This window comes from Cololabis saira, chromosome 12 (genome assembly GCF_033807715.1).
Source record: "Cololabis saira isolate AMF1-May2022 chromosome 12, fColSai1.1, whole genome shotgun sequence".
NCBI classification, from domain to species: Eukaryota; Metazoa; Chordata; class Actinopteri; order Beloniformes; family Belonidae; genus Cololabis; species Cololabis saira.
Window position 1 is genome coordinate 34,921,051 of NC_084598.1, and position 19,799 is coordinate 34,940,849.

General features: G+C 41.6%; 1 protein-coding gene across 3 annotated transcripts in view; it reads right to left on the reverse strand.

Moving 5' to 3' along the window:
• The window catches only part of bsna (bassoon presynaptic cytomatrix protein a), a 196,407-nt gene that overhangs the window by 54,225 nt on the left and 122,383 nt on the right, over positions 1 to 19,799 (reverse strand). The window contains exons 8-13 of one of the 3 annotated variants that reach the window (XM_061736697.1): positions 17,245 to 19,744; positions 15,882 to 16,376; positions 11,329 to 11,672; positions 5,508 to 5,601; positions 2,082 to 2,213; positions 1,844 to 1,904 (exon numbers count right to left, since the gene is read on the reverse strand). In XM_061736697.1, coding sequence (XP_061592681.1) covers positions 1,864 to 1,904; positions 2,082 to 2,213; positions 5,508 to 5,601; positions 11,329 to 11,672; positions 15,882 to 16,376; positions 17,245 to 19,744 — 3,606 coding nt within the window. In that variant the 3' untranslated portion in view covers positions 1,844 to 1,863. Of the gene's footprint in view, positions 1 to 1,843; positions 1,905 to 2,081; positions 2,214 to 5,507; positions 5,602 to 11,328; positions 11,673 to 15,881; positions 16,440 to 17,244; positions 19,745 to 19,799 lie in introns of all 3 variants that reach the window. The other 2 variants (XM_061736699.1, XM_061736698.1) reach the window with 2 other exon arrangements.

Genomic DNA, 19,799 nt, shown 5'->3' on the forward strand with positions numbered 1-19,799 from the left:
TAATACGGCCCGAACCGTAACGTGCACCCAGGTGTGTTATACATCAAAATGTGCGTCTCTATCCTGCGACTACACGCATTACTTTTCTCTTTCAAAAGTGTTACCGTGGCGACGCTAGACGCCAACAAGCGCACCCCCCCTTCATCTGATTGGTCCATATTTGATAGTTCCCCAAAAGGCACCAAATTTGGCATGCAAGCCAGGCCTGGCGATAAATTTGATATTTCATGGTTTGCATTAATGGGCGTGGCAAAATGGCTCAACAGCGCCCCCCGGAAAACTTTGTGCCTCAAGCCCCACAATACGGTTTGATGTACATGCACGAAAATCGCTACACACCTGTATCATGTTGCAACTAAAAGAAAAGTCTCTTGGAGCCATGGCCGAAACCGAACAGGATGTCGGCCATTTTGAATAAATTGTGTCATTTTGGCGAAATTTATGCCATTCCTTCGGCAGTTAATTCAGCCCGAACCGTAACGTGCACCCAGGTGTGTTATACATCAAAATGTGCGTCTACATCCTGCGACACCACGCATTACTTTTCTCTTTCAAAAGTGTTACCGTGGCGACGCTAGACGCCAAAAGGCGCGCCCCCCCTTCATGTGATTGGTCCATATTTGATAGTTCTCCAAAAGTCACCAAATTTTGCATGCAAGCCAGACTTGGCGATAAATTTGATATTTCATGGTTTGCATTAATGGGCGTGGCTAACGGTTCAACAGCGCCCCCTAGAATACTTTTCTCTGCCATAACTTTTGAATGGTTTGACATAGAGAGTTGTGGGTGGTGTCATGGGACTCTGTAATGAGTCCTTAAGCTTCGTTGGCCTTAATTAGCCCCGCTCCTTCTTCTGATTGGTTGTCCCGATTTTCTGCTATAACTTTGGAATGGTTTGACATAGAGAGTCGTGGGTGGTGTCATCAAATTCTTTATGGAGTCCTTGACCTTCATTGGCCTGAATTAGCCCCGCCCCTTCTTCTGATTGGTTGTCCCTTTTTTCTGCTATAACTTTTGAATGGTTTGACATAGGAAGTCATGGGTGGTATCATGGGACTCTGTAATGAGTTCTTCAGCTTCGTTGGCCTTAATTAGCCCCGCCCCTTCTTCTGATTGGTTGTCCCGATTTTCTGCTATAACTTTGGAATGGTTTGACATAGAGAGTCGTGGGTGGTGTCATAAGATTCTGTATGGAGTCCTTGACCTTCATTGGCCTGAATTAGCCCCGCCCCTTCTTCTGATTGGTTGTCCCTATTTCCTACTATAACTTTTGAATGTTTTGACATAGAGAGTAGTGGGTGGTGTCATCAGATTCTGTATGGAGTCCTTGACCTTCATTGGGCTGAATTAGCCCCACCCCTTCTTCTGATTGGTTGTCCCTATTTTCTGCTATAACTTTTTAAGGGTTTGACATAGAGAGTAGTGGGTGCTGTCATTTCTGATATGCTTATTGGGGGCGGTGGACGTGAGTGCGAGGGCCCGTTCATCGCTGCTTGCAGCTTTAATTATTATTATTATTATTACTATTATATACCGTAATTATACTCACACACGTACTTATACATGCATACATACACACACATAGTTGAATATTTCTATATATTTGTACACATATGCCCATATAGATATTTATATATATATATATATATATATATATATATATATATACATATTTAATTTAACAAATATACACAGATCTACCCATTCACCCAATAGCGTTATATTCAGGCCCCTAAAGGCCGCTAAACCCCTTTCTCTTTGTACCTCGTGAGAATCATGTTTTTATATTGGTTTTTAAACTGGTTAATGTTTGGACTTTGAACAAGAAACATGAAAAACATACCTCGACATAGTTACCTCAGTTTACCACAAAGAGGTAAACTTCTTGCCAAAGCCGGAGATAGCTGCACAATAGTAGAGAGAAGAAGACGATGGTTAATAGATGTTTAAGAGTTGGACCAAGAAACATGAGCAACGTCATCCTCATGAAGCTGTTTTCACACATACAGGATATGAATTAACTGTAGACATTTTAACTCCCTGCAAGGCATTTTGACGTCACGTGACGTCTTCCATTTTACCTTCTCCCAGTTTGCCGGCCTGCTCAGCAGCTCCTCCAGGCAGCATATTGGAGAACACGTTGCCTGCCTCCGCGCCCGGCTGACCGGCTGCCGCACTGCCGATGCCTCCAGGCCTGGGCGCAGCCTTGGATCCTGGACAGAAAAGCAGTCGTGGAGGAAGAGAGAGAGAAGGGGGGAGTCAGAGGAGGGAAAGAAAAAATAATAGCACCCAGAGTAAAAAAGGAATCAGCACGATGGTAATATTTTGGTGGAGTCTGCCGGCATGTGTATACATTTATGTTATATTTGATGACATCTTTAGCTTATTGTTTCTGTTTCTTCCAAAAGTAGGGCAGTAGTATTACAGTTTTTCACAATTGTTTAAACACATTTATTGGAACATTAGACACAATGTGCACAACCTGAAACTCATTTTTCAGGTGGCTGAACCAATCCTGCTGAACTCCAAGCACATTTACTGCTCTAAACTCAAATTCCCATTCCATACCACACATTTCTCACAACACTACACACAATTCCCAATACCCTGCACACTCTTCCTGAATTCCCTCTCTTGCTGATCACACAGAACACACAGTCAGTCACATTTCTAAACTCCAAAGGCTGTTGTGCAATATGCAATCAGCAATTTGCCATTGAATTCATATTCATTGATGAAGCGGGATTCAACCTTGTAAAAAGAAGGCGCCGAGGGAGGAATATCATCGGCCAGCGTGTGCTGCCATCAATCACCACGGCGTCCTCCATCACCATGCCACCCTTGGCCCCTACAACCCTGCACTTCTTCTAGCATTCCTGGACCAGCTCTACAATATCATTGTCCAGCCAGACCAGATGGAGGACACAGAGCTGGTCAGGTTCGTTGTTATCTGGGACAATGTCAGTTTCCATCGGGCTGCTCTGGTCCGTGACTGGTTCACGGTCCATCCAGAAGTTGATGTCCTATATCTCCCTCCATACTCTCCCTTCCTCAACCCAATTGAGGAGTTTTTCTCTGCCTGGAGATGGAAGGTATATGAGAGAAATCCTCAGACACGGATCCCACTGCTGCAGGCCACGGAGGACACATGTGGCGATGTCACTGCTGAGGCCTGTCAAGGCTTCATGCGGCGTTGTAGGAGATTGTTCCCCCGCTGCTTGGCCAGGGAGAACATCGACGTGGACGAGGTCCTGTGGCCAGCCAGGGATGAAAGGCAGGATGCAGCCTAATACTTTTGTTCTGTTTCTATTTTCTGTCAAGTTTTTATCCACAGCTTGCTGTGATGTCCAGTGGACTGCACATTTTGAGTCCAAATACTGTACTGTAAAAATATTATTTGTTGTTACAGTAAAGAATTGTGTGTTTTCTATTTGAGTAGCCTATACATAAGAATACTATATGGTGATAAATTACATCCAACAGCTGAAGGTGAAACACTGAACATACAAATGCATGATTCTACTGAGGCATTCATTCATTCATTCATATAGTGTTTTCCATTCATACTATAGTGTCTTCCATTCTGCACATCAGTGTTCAGTGGGTGCTTAGAAACGTCTACTCAAATGATGTATGTGTTTGACATTTGAGAAGGAAATACCATTTAGTGAAGAGTTAACACTGTTTTGAAGGTAGAGTGGGCTTTTGCAAGAGAAGTGAAGGATTTTGCATTTTGTGTGTGAGTTTTTTAATTTTTGTTTAGAGTTTTGAGAAAGTGAGGTAGTATATCAGGAAATGTGTTTAAACAATTGTGAAAAACTGTAATGCCTCACACTTGAGTTCGTCACTTTAAATTCTTCCTGCCAGTCTGAATCATACACTTGCCTGCAGCTTTTTAACCTTTACTTTTGCACATTATTCCCTTTTGGATGGACCTACTGTATGCAGCCTCGCTGTTATCTTATCTCCAGCCTGGCTGTATATCTGCTTCACCCTGTTCCCAACTGGACCTGAACCTGACAAGTTGCTCAACTTAATAACTGATGCCAATATCTGAATTTAAATCCTCATATACAAACTGATCACAACCAAAAACCCTAAACAAATCACTGAAAAACAGGGGGAATGACGGCTTTTGAAAGATTCACAGAAGGGCCATATATCTTCTTATGATGCCGGCCGAACCGCCCATTCATCAAAAAGAGCTGTGACATCGGACCTACCGATCGGACCTATATTTAATATATATTTCTTGAAAAAAAAAAAAGGACAAAATAATATCCAATCAAGTCCTTCATTGCCCAGAAGTGGTTTAGTTTGCAGGTCCTGGAGTGACCACTGGGGGCGATGACTCTAAAATGTCCAACTTCACAACAAAAATAAACATATTTAAGTATTTCAACTTTGTTGAATGAATAAAAGCAGTGATTTGGTTATTCTGTCATTCTCCAGTCCTTGTTGATTATGCAGATATTGTTTATTAAAATACTCCAGATACTCATCTTAAACCTCTGACTGTATTATTTAATTCATTATGTAGATTTGTGTTACGTTGTCCTTTCAGAAACACATCATTGTTTTATGTTTGATTCATTGAACTGGTTGCAACCCAAATCTAGACGGCAATTTCACTGGCTTCAGTTCCTTTTTAAATGTGTTTATTTTCACTGTCCTCCATATTTAAAAGAACTCATGATTCTATATAACTCTCCATACTCACTCAGGCATATGAATTTTCCTTTTTTCTTTGTTCCTAGAATTTTAAAAGAGGTTGGGAAAAGATCATTTAATTTTAAAGCTCCATCAGATTGGAATAATCTATTACCTCTTTTCATTGTTTTAAATTGGCATTATATTCTCATTTTAAAACAAATTGCCTATGTTTTTAATGTATTTATTTATTTTTTGTGTCCTTTTCTCTATTTATTTATTTGTATTTATTTTATTTATTTATTTATTTTTCTTTTCTCTGTTATGTTATATTTATCTCATTGTTTCGGTTATTCAATTAGTCTACTTTGTAACTAGACTTATGTGGGTAGGGGTTGTGTGTGGGAGGGTGAGCAAGATGTCTGTGTTTGTTTTATGTCTTGTATGTCTGTACTGTAATGTGATATGTTGTAATGTTGTATGTTTTATGGGACCCCCTTGAAAATGAGATGTTACATCTCAAGGGGCTATCCTTTAATAAATTCTAAATTCTAAATCCAGTGTAATATCTCTCCCCATATACATATATACAAACAAATGTCCAAATAGATTAAGTGACTAATGGCATAGTGACTTGGCCCATTCAGGTCGACCCACAACCAAGAGGAGGAAACCCTTCTGTGTTTTTTTTCTCACTGTGGGATTACTGCAGATTAACCTCAGATTAGATGAAACAGCACACACTGGTTGCAGGATTCAGACTCCGTGGACAACAGCTGCAAAGACGTGGGAGCGTTGAGACGCTGTGTGACTGTTTGTGCGAGTGTGTGTGTGTGTTTGTGGTGAATATACTGAACCTATTCCTGTGAGTGGGGGCTGTGCGGTCTTCTGGGCCATGACCGGTGCTGCTTTTGCTCCAATAGCTGTCACGGGAGGTGTATCGATCTTCGTCTACAGAGAGGAAAGAAAGAAAGACATACAGCGTCACTATTTGGCTTCTGTTCACATAAAACTGTTGCATTTTGAAGAGAAAAATGTGTTATGTAATCACACTGCAGGTGATAAGCGGGAACCAGAGGATTTAGAAAATGTGAAAGACAGTGAGACTGAAATCAGACAAGAAGGTTGGAAGACAGAAGAAAAAAAAAACGCAGATAAGAGATAGACAGACGGGAGATGGCAGCGAGAGCTGCTCACTTTTCGTGTTGTGACAGCTTACTGACTGAGGAATGCGTGAATGATGTGTTTCCTTGCTGTCAACTGTCAGTCTCGGGATTCCAGCAGAATGAGATGGGATTTTCTCTATTTGGAGGTTTATTCTTGATGTATAGGATGCAATAAAAAGCATGAATAGTCAGTTTCTCTTCCCACATATAAAACTAAGTGACTAAAAGATGATCCTGTTTCCAAACGGTATGAAATTTTATGTGACACTTCTCTATTTCAATATAAAACAGATCATATTTTCTTTCTTCCATTTTTGAAGTTACAAAATAAAAAAAGACAAAAGAAAAGGGCTCATAGATCTATTTGAGGGCCCCCAAAGCACTTGATGACACCCTCTTTGAGGGACACCACTGCTCCGAGGCTTGAAATCCAGTTTGAAACCTTTTGGTAGGTAAATATGAGGCAGAAGGAAAAAACTGTCACTGGACGACAGACTTGAGTATTTACAACTAAAGCACCATTGAGTGTTGTGCTGAATCCCTCTCAAGGCAGTGCACCTGCCTGCTCAGAGTGGGTTTAATGCCTCCAGTAAATTGCATTTTCAAAATTTAACGATGCGTAAGAAAACCTTAATTTTTCATCCTTTAGGGGGCGCCACAGCCGATCACTCGTTTCTGATTCCTCTGTTACACCAACCATGTCCTCGTTCATCACATCCAAGAACGTTTCTCCTCCTGTTTCTCCTACTTCACCATCATCTCCATCCTTATTCAACGTCACTCTTCTTCACGTCCAAACCATCTCAGTCTAGCTTCTCTAAGCTTGTCCCTGAGTCATCCAGCTGTGGCTGTTCCTCTGATGTGCTCATTTTAAATCCCAACTATCCTTGTCCATCTTCAGCTCTTCCATCTCCAGCTCTGCTTCCCGTCTCCTGTCAGGCCCACAAGTGAACAGCTGCTCTCACTACTTCCTTCCATGCTCTTCATCCAGCATACGCTCTCAACTTCACCTCTTTTTGACACTTCATCTTGCTCTGAACATGAGCCCAAGTAGTTAAACTCCTCCTTCACATTGCATCCTTGCATCCTCACCCTAATGCCTTCTTCTCTTTCATTCCATGATGTCTTGTCTTGCTGTGACTGATAGGCCAGTGTTGAAAAAATCGATTTTCTGATTCTAAATCGATTCTCATATTAATTCCTAAAAATCGATTTGTATGTCCAAAGATCGATTTTTTTTTTTTTTTATTATTATTATTATTATTATTATTATTATTATTATTATTATTATTATTTTTTTTTTTTTTTTTTTCATCATTACATTTTTGCCTGGTGCGCTTTAATCCCAGTAGTCCCAGTAGTTTTGAAAACTCCTGAACTAAATGAACTTTTCTTTAGAGAAAATGCTGGACATTTCAGCTTAAATTTCTAAATGTTATATTAGTTCAATGAAGTTCATATTATCTATATTTACAATAAGCTTGTTTGGTTTCTCTGTTATCGGACACGGTTTGTCATGAAATACCTGAAAAATGCCGGGTGCTTCATGGCAAGCTGTGTGTCTGATGACAGAATAAATCAGACAAGCTAAAATTATTTGTTTACTGCTTGAGCTGTTGCAATTTCTTTCTTTTTTTGCACTTTAAATGGATATTGAAATGACTATTTGAGTTATTCATTTCTTAGTTATTTCACAATAATTATTGTGAAATTATTATTTCAATAGTTATTTTACAGTCATATAATCCAGGCAACACTAACCCAAATCAATATCAAATCGAATCGGATCAAATGGTGATAATTGATTCTGAATCTTAAGAATCGGAATCAAATCGATTCTTGACATTTGAATCGATACCCAGCCCTAGTGACTGACCTTCATTCCTCTTCTCTCTTGCACATATCTCCATCTCCTGTGCCTCCTCCCTGCTGAAGCTCCAACAACGACGGGGAAACTGAGGCCAACGCCGTTATGTGACCCCCACAAGAACAATTAGATTGAAACTATAGTTTTTATTGGTGTTCGTTCAGCGCCAGCAGAATAAAGCAGTCAGTGACCAGAGACATTAAGGACTTGTTGCCCACTGTGGACTGCAAAGTAGTGCAAAGCTTTGGATTGTGAAATGCCGTTGTGCTTTGTGAAAACAATATTGCACCTCTGTGGGATCACTCACTGTGCATGCACAGCTGGAGAGTGGAGGCGGAACGAAGAAGGGATCAGCAGTGCATCGTTACACTGCAGTCGCCGTGTAAAAGTCTACATTCTGTTGTAAAGTGATAGCCGGCGTTTAAGAGATGACTGGGATTGGAGGGCAAATGCTTAATTTTTCTTTTGTTTTATTTTAATAATGGGGAAGGAAGAACTAGATCAGTGGTTCCCAACCTTTTTTCCTTGGAGCCCCCCCTACTACTACCCGTACGTACTAGCACCAAAATAGTCTTTAATTGAAAAAAATGAACATTAATTATGTTTTTTTGATACATTTCTCTTTGATTTACTTTGTATACATATGATTTTTTTTTCTCCAATGTCACCAATGTATAAAATACGCACAAAACGACATAAAAGGACATAAAAATATTTCTGAAAAATGTCTCTTTTAATATGAGACCAACATTTTTTAACATTTTTCCTTTAACAACCTGTTGAAGTAAATTAAATGTTGAGTAATTATATAATAATAAGGAATGAAATAATTTCCTGTGTTTGTCACCAGTGTATAAAAAACACAAAAAATATTAAAGACATTCATAAGTTATTCCTAACAATGTCTTTTTTTTTTTACTTTTTTACTACTGCATAATTTCAAAGCAGACAAAGTTTCGCGCCCCCCCCAGAGATCTCTGGCGCCCCCCCAGGGGGGGCCCGGACCCCAGGTTGGGAGACACTGAACTAGAAGATGCTCAGACATTCCTTTAGTTGAAACTGAAACAGATATGTTGACATGGGTAAAACACGTCAGTGTTGCTTTAACGTATTCAAAGACGCTTATAAAGAGATGGGACAGTGATTCAGAGCCCCGTCTGAGTTGTTTTCACTTTTCTACCCCACTGGCACTCATGACTACTTAGGTGTAGGCATTAAAAACATGAGTTCTGAAGGAGTGTGTTGTATGCGAGAATTTCAATATAAGCAATTTAAGCAAAAAAAGTGCATGAATTAACCTTCCTTGACAGGCACTGGACTGTAGCCACATAATCACACAACGTTGCACATTTGTCCTCCGCAGACTCAAGTTAAGCTGAAGTAAAAACCTTGGTGATGCATTATGATGCACAGTGCAGCATACAACATTTCATTACTTACAGCCACTTAATCAATGTTTTTAATTACACCATGCAGTCAACACGGGAGTGTAAGGGAATCAACTTGCAGAATGAATAATAATTCAACTAGAGAAAAATCTATTTACTCTTTATGGTTTCTGGTCAGAGCCTTTTGAATTATTTCTAAGACCAGTTGCTGCATAATTTGATATCTGACCACATGAATTATTTGACTTTTCACTTCTTGCTGACACAGTAGCCCAGCCAAGCGAGTACATAAAACAGGGGGAACAGCATTCAGCAGCGGAAGCAATGATTAATAATTTGGAGCAGTAAGAAGTGACGTGACATCTGACATGACCTATTTTGAATTTAGCTTCAAATTTCATCTTGGCCTTGTCACAAGACAACTTGGATTTAAATGGATTTTGTGGAGTAAATGCAGGATGAGAATTGATGTTTTTTTCTGGGTGAATATCTGAAAGTCAGTTTCTGGAGCGGCGAATCAGCTGCACTGAGTTATCATCTGCCTCAGCTGTTAATCACGCCACTGCATTCGGCCTGCCAACAGACCAAAGCAGAATTTAAATAAACTATCTGAACTGGGACGGGAGGGACCAGCTGTTAGCACAAAAAAGCATGAAGGGACGCAGGAGGATACAATAGCGATGAGGATAAAGACGTGGAAAAAACGGGAATGAAAGACTGAAGCTAAATGTCCTTTTTCATTAAGAGGACAAAATATCACTTAACCATTTCTTAATCATCATCTTGTAGAAACAAAGAAAACAAGCTTGCCAAGACCCAAAAATTAGAGGAAGGGCTGCATGTGAGATAAATGTGTGCTTTTGTACTTCAGTTATGCATGAAAACACAGAGGACTTATATATAGCATAGATGAGCAATGCTCCTTTTGTGTCAAAATCCAATCCAATTGAAATCAAAGAACAAATAAAGATGGAAAATCATGACATTAAGGACTTATCAGAACGTAGTTTTGCATAGGTTATTCAGCTGAAATGCTGTTTCTTGCAAAACAAATATTCACATCAGAATCGTGATTGTTATTCTCTTTAAGGTACAAAGTACATTTTTTGTAACGGATTGGCAAAGTTGACTAATTTGAGTGAGCCCTGTCTTCAGTGAAGGCAATGTTTGGACACACTTTGAGTTCTTGGAAGTTTCAATGAAGAAGGAGATTTTATGGTGTGAGGTTTGCAAAATTAAAACCATTTAATCTAGCAAGAGTTCAATTGTTATCAGACGTGTCAAAAGTATTCACATTCATTACTCAGGTAAAAGTATAAATACTAGAGTTTAAAAATACTCCTGTAGAAGTTGAAGTATCAACTCAAGTTTTTTACTCAAGTAAAAGTATAAAAGTACTGGTTTCAAAACTACTTAAAGTATAAAAGTAAAAGTAATGTAAGGGGGAAAAAAGCCATTAAGGACAAAAGCCATTGAAAATGAATGTATCTTAGTATAATGTAAATATATTAAAGAACCATATATGTGTACTATTGAGCATTAACGTGTGTTTCAGAGAGCAGGAGATATGATGACTAGTTGCCTATAAGTATTGTAATGGTGCAAAAAGTCAAACTTCAGAGGCATGTTATCATTTATCCTAACCTTTATTGGAATGTACATCCAAGTTTAGTTGCAGGAATCTGAGGGAACGGATGTAAGAACAAAACTGGACAAGAACATCTGAAACAACCACAACCAAATTCACTCTATCCGGATGGAGCAATTTAACTGGATAGTTTTTTTTTTAAAGGCCGGAATGAAATACAGTAATGAGGCTGTTTTTAAAATGTAGAGTAAAAAGTACAGATAATTGCGTGAAAATGTAAGGAGTAAAAGTAAAAAGTCGTCTGAAAAATAATTACTCCAGTGAAGTATAGACAACCAAAATTTCTACTTAAGTAAGGTAACAAAGTATTTGTACTTCGTTACTTGACACCTATGATTGTTATCATTTAACCTTTTTTAAAATAGATTTATCTTAACAACATATATGGTTTTCTCTGCTTTCAAACTTATACTTTCTTTGCACACAGTAGACTTGAATAAGTATTGAACTTATTTTTTGCACTGATACATGATTTTAATCAAACTGCATGATGTCACATACTCTGTTATTTAAAGATTCACAGCCTCTTTTATTGTTTGTCTATGTGTGTTTGTGCATGTGGGTGTTGAACTAACTCATCTTCTGTTTCTTCCTTGTGTCTGTACTCACCATGGGGGATGGAGCGGTCCCTGCTGGACCGGGCTGCCTGGCCTGACCCATGGCTCCCCCTGCTGGTCCCATCTGCCCCATCTGCCCCGGCTTGACCGGCCCCTGCCCCATGCCCATGCCCATGCCTGGTCCCTGGGCTGGGATCTGCTGTTGAGGGCCAACAGTCGCTGCGGCCCCTGGCTGACCCGGCCGTGCAGCTGATGTCTGGGCCTGCTGCTGGAGCTGGGTTCTCTGTCCCGGAGTCCCGTCCGTCTGGGAACCTGGACCGCCCTGCCGTCCTGACCCTGCCGGCCCACCGACAGGGCCCTGAGCCCGGCCGGAGCCGCTGCCAGATCTAGAGGAGCCTACATGGAGGATAGGAAGGTGAATTTATGTTGGTTTTTTTTAACATTTTTTATGAATAGTGGACATAACAGTGGACAGTCATTCAAAGGGAGTTTTTCTGGTTGCATGGGGTTCAAATGACTCAAAGGCGGGGTTACAAAAAGCATTGTTCTTTACTTTTTGCCTCAGATCTCGACGACTGCGTGTGTTGGAAAGAAAATATTTTTTCCTCATATTCCTTGAAATGTATTAAGTCTAGTCAGGCCCCCATTCCTACCAATGAACAGGTGATTTTCTAAAAGTTCAAAGTAAAACAGCTTCATCCTAGATGGTTTTTTTTTTGTTTTTTTTTAATCCTTCAAAACATTACCTGCAAGCAATGCTGGTAAAAACCACTTTTTGGGATTTTTGATGTCGGTGCATTACAAAGTTATGCACCAATCAGATCAGATTACTTGGCCACTTGTGACTTAAATGCAAATATCTTCTGATTTTGATGTCCAAGCATCATACGTTTTTGTTACGTAGCATATAGCAGACATTCCTTGGAAGTTTGTTAAATATTGCACAAATGCATGTCTTAAACTAGAAACGGGAAATTTTGCATAGTCATACTTGGAGTCTTTTGATGTCACATCCTAAGGTGCCAGCTGACTAAACCTCGAGGACAGTCGCCAGCTGCAAATCAAATTTCAGCAGTCAATAACTGCCATCAAAAATGGCCGATCTTCAGGAAACGTCATAAGTTCATTCACACACCCACATAGCAGATATCAAATATGTAACATATCGGTCACCAGTGGGATGCTGTTATAAACACTTGAACATTTCCACTTATAAATCAGTTTCTCTGTCTTACTTGGCCTGTATGTTTGCTGTGACCCAAACTTCAAATCTGTTTTTGCTGATGGGTATGACATCGTTTGGAAAAACTTAACTTTGTATCATGTTTTCTCCATAGGGAATGTTTGTAGTATTATAATTGTAGCACTTTAAACAAAAGAAAAAACATTTGGTTATCTGAATACATCTGAAGAACCAATGGAGATTTAAAAAAATCTGAAGAGCTAATTCATATTAAAAAAAAAGAAGATATACTTGATATACCTATACCAGGTTTCATTTGTAGGTATTATGTGAAATAATTGCTGCCTAAAAGTCTGCTATGGGGTTCTCCTGAGCTGCTTGAACACTGATGATTGCCACTTTTAGCAATATTTACAATATTTATAACTGTTTTTAACCCAATTCATCAAATCATTTTAATCTTTTTCATCAGATCACATGATTTAGACAGTTATTAACTCCAGGGTCGGTACAACAGAGAAGCAGATGGCAATTGAAAACAGGCTGGAGCTGAACGTGCTTACTCAGGTACCTGTTGAGATCTTCTCAGAAGGAGCAGCTTATTTTTTTTATTTTATTTAACCTTTATTTATCCAGGAATAATCCCATTGAGATTAAAATCTCTTTTGCAAGGGGGTCCTGGCCAAGAAGGCAGCACAATAGGTCCACATCAGTGACACATTGAACAACATTGAACAACATCAACAAAAGAGACATAAAAAAAACAGCTTAAAAAGTTTGGCAATCACATCACTACAGTATAATCACTCAATGTTTGATAAAAGAACATGTGCATTCAGTAGTCAGATAGACCTTGATCCTAGCTTTAAAATCTAGCAAACTTGGGAGATGATCCAATTTAAGATGACTTTGTACTTTATACCAGGACGAGGGTGCAAATGCTTTGAAGGCCCTTTCCCCAAAAACAGTCCGCGTACGAGGAGCTTTCCTTCTGAATGATTAATACATCTCCCAGAGGAAACACCGGATATGATTGATAATTAGCACTGCTTTGTTGCTTCCCTGACTGACCGAGCCCCTTTTCTCCATCAGTTAGTTTGCCTGGGCAGTCGCATCTAGTCAGCTGCTTCCAAACTGCTTCCAACTTTGATCGATGGAAGCTGCTTTGAGGATGATTCTTGGAGCATCATTCCCCAGATGTGTGCTTTATCACGGTCTTGCCGGTTAATGGACCCTTCGACTGATTTTTCATTCTGGCGCATAACAATGACAAATGCCATGTCATGGAAAATATTAGCTCATTTTGAATTTGATGGCAGCATTAGCTCACAGAGAATTTGGATCAGGGAGATCCAAATTCAGGGTTTATCATTGTGTAGCCACGGCTGAAACTAATGATGTCCAGATTTTTTTTCCTAATCATTTGGCTTCCACAGCATTGCCTGCTCTCAGGCATTGACTATGACACAGATGCAATTGGTCTTTTTTTACACAGTCTCACACCTGCATTGATATTTCTTTACACACAAATCCTCCAATGTGTTTATGAGCCCTCCGCCGACAAACTCATCAGGGCTGTCATGTGATTTTTGACTGAGCAATAGTCATACAAAAAATTACACTTAGTAACACAATCGAAGCTATTAATTATCTCATCGTCTATAATCAAATCTAGAGGCACCTTTTAGTCAAAATGCTTTGACTAAAGTTGCATAAGACAAACAAAAAATATATAGTTCCATCATTTAATACTTCTGATGATCACACACAGAGCCGACAGTTCAAATGAACCATTAAGGTTTCTCCACCTCTTGGATCAGATAAAGACAGACATACATCAGTAAAAGCGAATGTGACCGACAGTGACCTCTGGAAGTGTTCCTGAGCCCATGCAGTGACTTCCAGTCGAAAATCATGCCTGTCTTTAACGCAGTGCCACCTGAGTGCCCGAATACAATTGGAATGGAAAGATCCATTTAGCATAACTAAGTAAGCTTTTCTTATTCAATATGTAAACTTTCACCTAGTAAACTTTTCCTTTGTGCTGCAGCGTATCATTAAACCTGAAAAACAACACCCTATTAGGGGTTTTACAATTAGGAGTTGTTTTAGGGGGGTTTTAAGTGCAAGGACCACATTCTGAGAGGACTTGGTGTCTGGTACGATCCATAGATTTAAGTGTGTGCAGCAGGCGCTAATTTAAACTGTGTTCACCTCCTTTTCGTCAGTCTCACTCTGCTGACTGTTTAACTTTGTGATGCTCAGCTGTGCAGTTTATATTAAAGCAATATAACTTTTGATATCTCTGAAATCGTTCTTGGTAACTTTAAAGAACTAATTTCCAGAACACCACGAGCATCCAGTTTTGTGCACAGGATTCACAATTTTTGGGCGTATTTTGTCACGGATGATGAACCCATGCCCATCTATACATCTGATAGGCTCTGTCTTTCTGAATAATAATAATATAATGAGTAATATCACTAACCAGCTTTCAGTTTACCTAATTTGTCCTTGAATGCTCTTCCAGATGTTTTTGATATGTGCCAATTACTATTCCAGCCTTTTTTTTGTCCCCATTCCAACTTGTTTTGAGATGTATTGCTGCCATAACATTTAAGATGAGCAAATGTTTTCCTTGAAATGACAAAATGACCCAATTTCAACATCTGACATGTTGTTTATGTTCCATTGGGAATAAAATAATGGGTTTATGACCTTTGCAAAACATTGCATTTTTATTTTATTTACATTTGACACAACATTACAACTTTTTTGGAATTGGGGTTGTATACTGATGAGAGGCTTTAGGAGTTTTATCCTGTTAATCTGGTCAGCCACAAGTGAACTTAGTCAAGATGTAGAAAAACATCAAGCACCAGTCATAAGAATAAGATAAGCATGTGATGGAAATGTAATACATTTCTATTTTTTTTTTGTAAAATACCAAACTTATTCACTTCACACATCACTTACTGCTTTGTAATTGTAAAGGAGGACTGATGACAGAAACTATGAATCACCTCCATTAGAATGCAACCATTATTATCCAGTGCACTGTAAGTTCAAAATATAACTAACTCATCAGGTAGCAGGATGTGTAATTTATTTAAAATCAACCAATGCCAGACTTCCTGTCGACAGGATTTGGTCTAAAGTCAAAGTCTAACTTTTATAGTCATAAAGAGTGAAACATTTCATAGCTCTTCAGCTTTTCATATATGCGATAACACTGATATAAAAAAGCCTAGTGTGTCAGTCAAGTCGGTCTCTTTTTCCGCCCCTAAAGCTCTTTTTCTCTTCCACACAATACTTTGAAGTATACCTGAGAGAAAAAGTTTAATCGTAGGGTAAATTCTGAGCTGTTTAAGAGTAGCTGTTTAATTTGTCAATATAATATGTTGAGTGGAAAATGTACCTACCTGGTGGTTGGCCCTGCATGTCCACCTGGGACTTGCTGCGTGAGGACCTCTGTGGGTCCCCCTGCCTGGACGACCTTTGGCCGTGATGGTGCCCAGACGGATCCCTGGAGTAGTCTGTAGTGTGATACCCTCCAGACCTCGACTCCCCACGCCTTCCTGTCGATGAAGATCGTGCTGAGGGGTCATGCCGCATGGATGGATCTTTGGGATGCCCCTTAGAAGACCTCGAGGACCTCGGCTCTTCTGAGTGACGCGATGAGGTCGAGTGGCGGCTAGAAGTGCCGTGATGCCTGTGGTCACGGGATGCTGAGTGACGCCCTCCGTGGCCATACTCATCCTGGGGCCACAGGTCCTCCTCAGGAGGCTCGTCATAATCATGGTACGTGTGTTTGACACCGTGCCGACTCCTCCCAGTTGAGTGGCTGCTGCCGTAGTGTCGAGAACTGGTGCGTGGCTTCTCAAACCAGTCTGTTTCTTCCTGGCCCAAATGGTAGGCTTTGGAAACCGAGAGCAGATCACAGTCAATCTCCATGTCGTTTGGAGACAGCGGCATGCAGGCTGAAAGAAGGAAGAGGGCAAGAGGAAGACCAACCGCATGCAAAAAAATAAAAACAAAAAATAGGGAGGAGGACAGAAAGAAAGGCAAAAAAAAAAGTTTTACATCCATGCAGTGTTTACTACACGCCGACTTCACACAATAAAAGATAAACATGGTATAACAAACACTGCAAAACAGTCTGCTTGATAGGCATTTTTGTTTCAATTTAAGGCGAATAACATGAAGTATGTTGTACAACTCTGTTTCTGTATCCTTAACTGCATCATTTTCCTCTCATATTTTTTGATTTTTACAAGTATAAAGTTGTTGCTGTCAAATTATAATGATAGAACACATTGAAGGATCTGACAAAGTGTGACTGTTGTGCAGTGAATACAAATATCTCTTAAACCAAAACACTTGCAAACAAAACATCTGTGTCAAAAACATAATCAAGGATATACCCCTGTAAAAAATAAATAATGCAGCATATATATATATATACTTTTGTGTCGTGCATACTAAGTGCAGCAGATGGCAAAGACGTCCACGCCGAGGAACCATGCGAGTATTGAGAAGACATACAACTGGACGAACAGGCGAAAGGACAAACGGGCAGACGGACAGACAGCAGTCCACTGATAGAGCTCAAAGTGACTCTCGGGAAGAAGAAAATATTGGCATGCAACATCTATCTCTGTGTCTCTTTTGCTTTCTCTTTCTCTTTGCTAAGCCTAGCTTTTGGGTGGGTGGGGGACGTTTAGATCAACGGTGGGAGCAGTAGTAGGTAGTGAGACTGTGTGGGAATTCAGCTCCCACAATTACCTTCACTGTCTGACACAGCGCAATGATAATCGTCTATAATGAAAGTATCGTCCCATTTGTAGACGTGGGTCCGAGGAAGGTCCCTTATGTGGTCTTGGACATCTGGCAGCGAGTGACTGGAACCATAATTGCCGTAATAGTCATGATATCTACTGCTGCGACTTTCATAAGGATCAGGACCTAAGCTTGAAGATCGCCCAGAACCCATGAACCTCCCCGAGGGGCTGAGTGGGCTCTCCTCCTCAGAGTACTGCCGGACCGGTTGGCGACCCCTGTAGCCAGATCGGTAGGAGCGGTCGTCTCTCTCGTAGGATCGGCTGCGATACCCATGGTAGTCTCTAGCTGAAATCTTGTCCATGCCGTAGCCAGTGGAACGCGAGCGGCCAGTGGAGGTGTAGTAAATCCGATCGTCCTCCTCCACCAGTGAACCATGATATCGACTACCATGAGTGGTGCCAGAGCCGCCCTCATAAGAACTCCTCTTGAAGCCGTAATCCTCCATTAGCTGGCGTCCTCTAACGTTGGAGGAGGAATAAGTCCCACCCGTTGCAGAGGAATAGGAGGCCAGATCTGCCTCCACATCCCGAGCCTCCTCAATGGGGGAAAATTTTGAGATTTTTTGCTCCAAACTCCCCAGCTTCCTGTGCTTGCTGCGCTTGGAGGACATGACAGCAGGAGCAAGAAGGCTTCTGGAGGAAGACAAAGGTTTCTGTACCCCAGAGTGGATGCTGCCATGTTTGTAGTCGTAGTCATAGAAATAGGAGGATCCCCCACCCATGCTAGCGCTCACGCTGCTGCTGCTGCCCCCTAGAGGTCCGTGCCTGTAGCTGCTCTTACCCCTGCCATGGTGGTCGTACAGCTCATCCTGCATCGCTGCTTCCTCCTCAGGTGCCCTGCCGTAAGGAGAGCTGCCAGTTCGCGCTGTGCTGCCAGTGGTGCTGCTGTGGCCATGGATGTCTCCCGGGTATCGCCCACTGCCACCATGATGCATCATGTCCCCTGCTGTCGTGCCCAGCCCATCCTTTGCCGTCAGCTCACTTACATCATCAATCATCATGTAGTTCCTTGGAACGTTTTGCTCTAAGCCAGGAGCCCCATACATCCCATCTGCTGTGTTGTAGGTGGAAGGGGTGTCTACAGGATGCCCATAGGCATTGGGAAGTGTGGAACTGTACTGTCCATAAGAGCTTGCTGTAGTAGTGGTGGTGTAGCCATAAGCATTAGCAGTGGTTGTGGTGTATTGGCCGTATGAACTAGCTGGGGTTGAAGTATATGGGCCGTAAGTGCTGGGTGGTATTGTAGAATACCCACCATAGCCGCTAGACACAGGCGCAGAGCCGTAGGGCCCGTAGGAGCTTGGCATGGTTGTTGTTCCTGTGTACTGACCATAGGACGGGGCTGCATTTGAAAAGCCTGCTTCTTGAGCTGTGGTGGTAACCACAACTGTGGGGTTGCTGATTGTCTCATAGTTTGTTGGCATCTTGTGCTCCAGATCAGCTAGTGAAGTCTGCCTTGGTCTTCCCGGATGAACCGTCAGGATATCAACTTGGGGTTGTCCAGGGTATGGAGTAGTCTGGCTGGGGTAGGAGGAGACAGCGCTGGGATAGGGTGAGCTGTGGGTGGGGTATGGGGGCTGACCAGGTGGTGCAGGCCCAAAACCAGTGTGCACTGGCTGAACCTGAGGTGCGGCTGGTATTCCCATGTCTGTCTGGGGGTATGGGGGCTGGGTTTGAGGGTAGGTATGAGATGGATAGGATGTTTGAGACTGGTAGGAAGGTCCAGTTTGGGGAACATGACTTTGAAGAGGTGTTGGCTGTGGCAGTGCCTGTGACTGCGAAACAGTTGGGTAAGGAGGCTGGTTGATTGTTGATGACTGATATGGAACACTTGAGACTTGCTGAGATGGTGCTGGTGGTTGGCTTTGGGGGTACGGACAGGAGAGGAAGGATGAGGTTGGTGGGTACTGGGCTGCTGTGTTGAGGTCGCTGGTAAACTGGCTTAGTGGAGCAGTGCTTGGTCTAGTTGTTAGTAGTCCATTGGTTTCATGTGACGCAGCTGCGGCTGCTAAACGTAAGTTATTCAACTCACTATCAGACATGTAATCCCTAGTGTCCCCCATACATCTCAGGTAGGCAATGTCCCTTCTCTCCCTCTCCTTGACCAGTGTCTCTTTTCTCTGGTGGATTCCAAGCTCAAGGTATCTCAGTTTAGCATCAATCTCTTTCTCCTCCTCCTCAAGTTCAGCCTGCTGCTTCCTAAGCTTGGTCGACTCTTGTTCCACGGCCTTCAGCTCGTGGGTCAGATCTTTGAGGAGGCTGGCTTTGGCAGCCAGGCCAGACCTTGAGCTGGGCTTAAGGCTGGGCACAGAGGGCATGTAGGCCTGTTGGAGGACAGGCGTCATCATGGGCAGGTGAGCAGATGAAGCAGTCTCCTCTGGAGGAGGGCTGGGCAGGGTTCGCTTGACCTTGCGGAGCAGCGAGCTCTGCTGTAAGGCTGCCAGCTGGAGAGAGAGAAAGAGAGTGGAGGACGGGTAGGAAAAGTGGGAGATACATGGG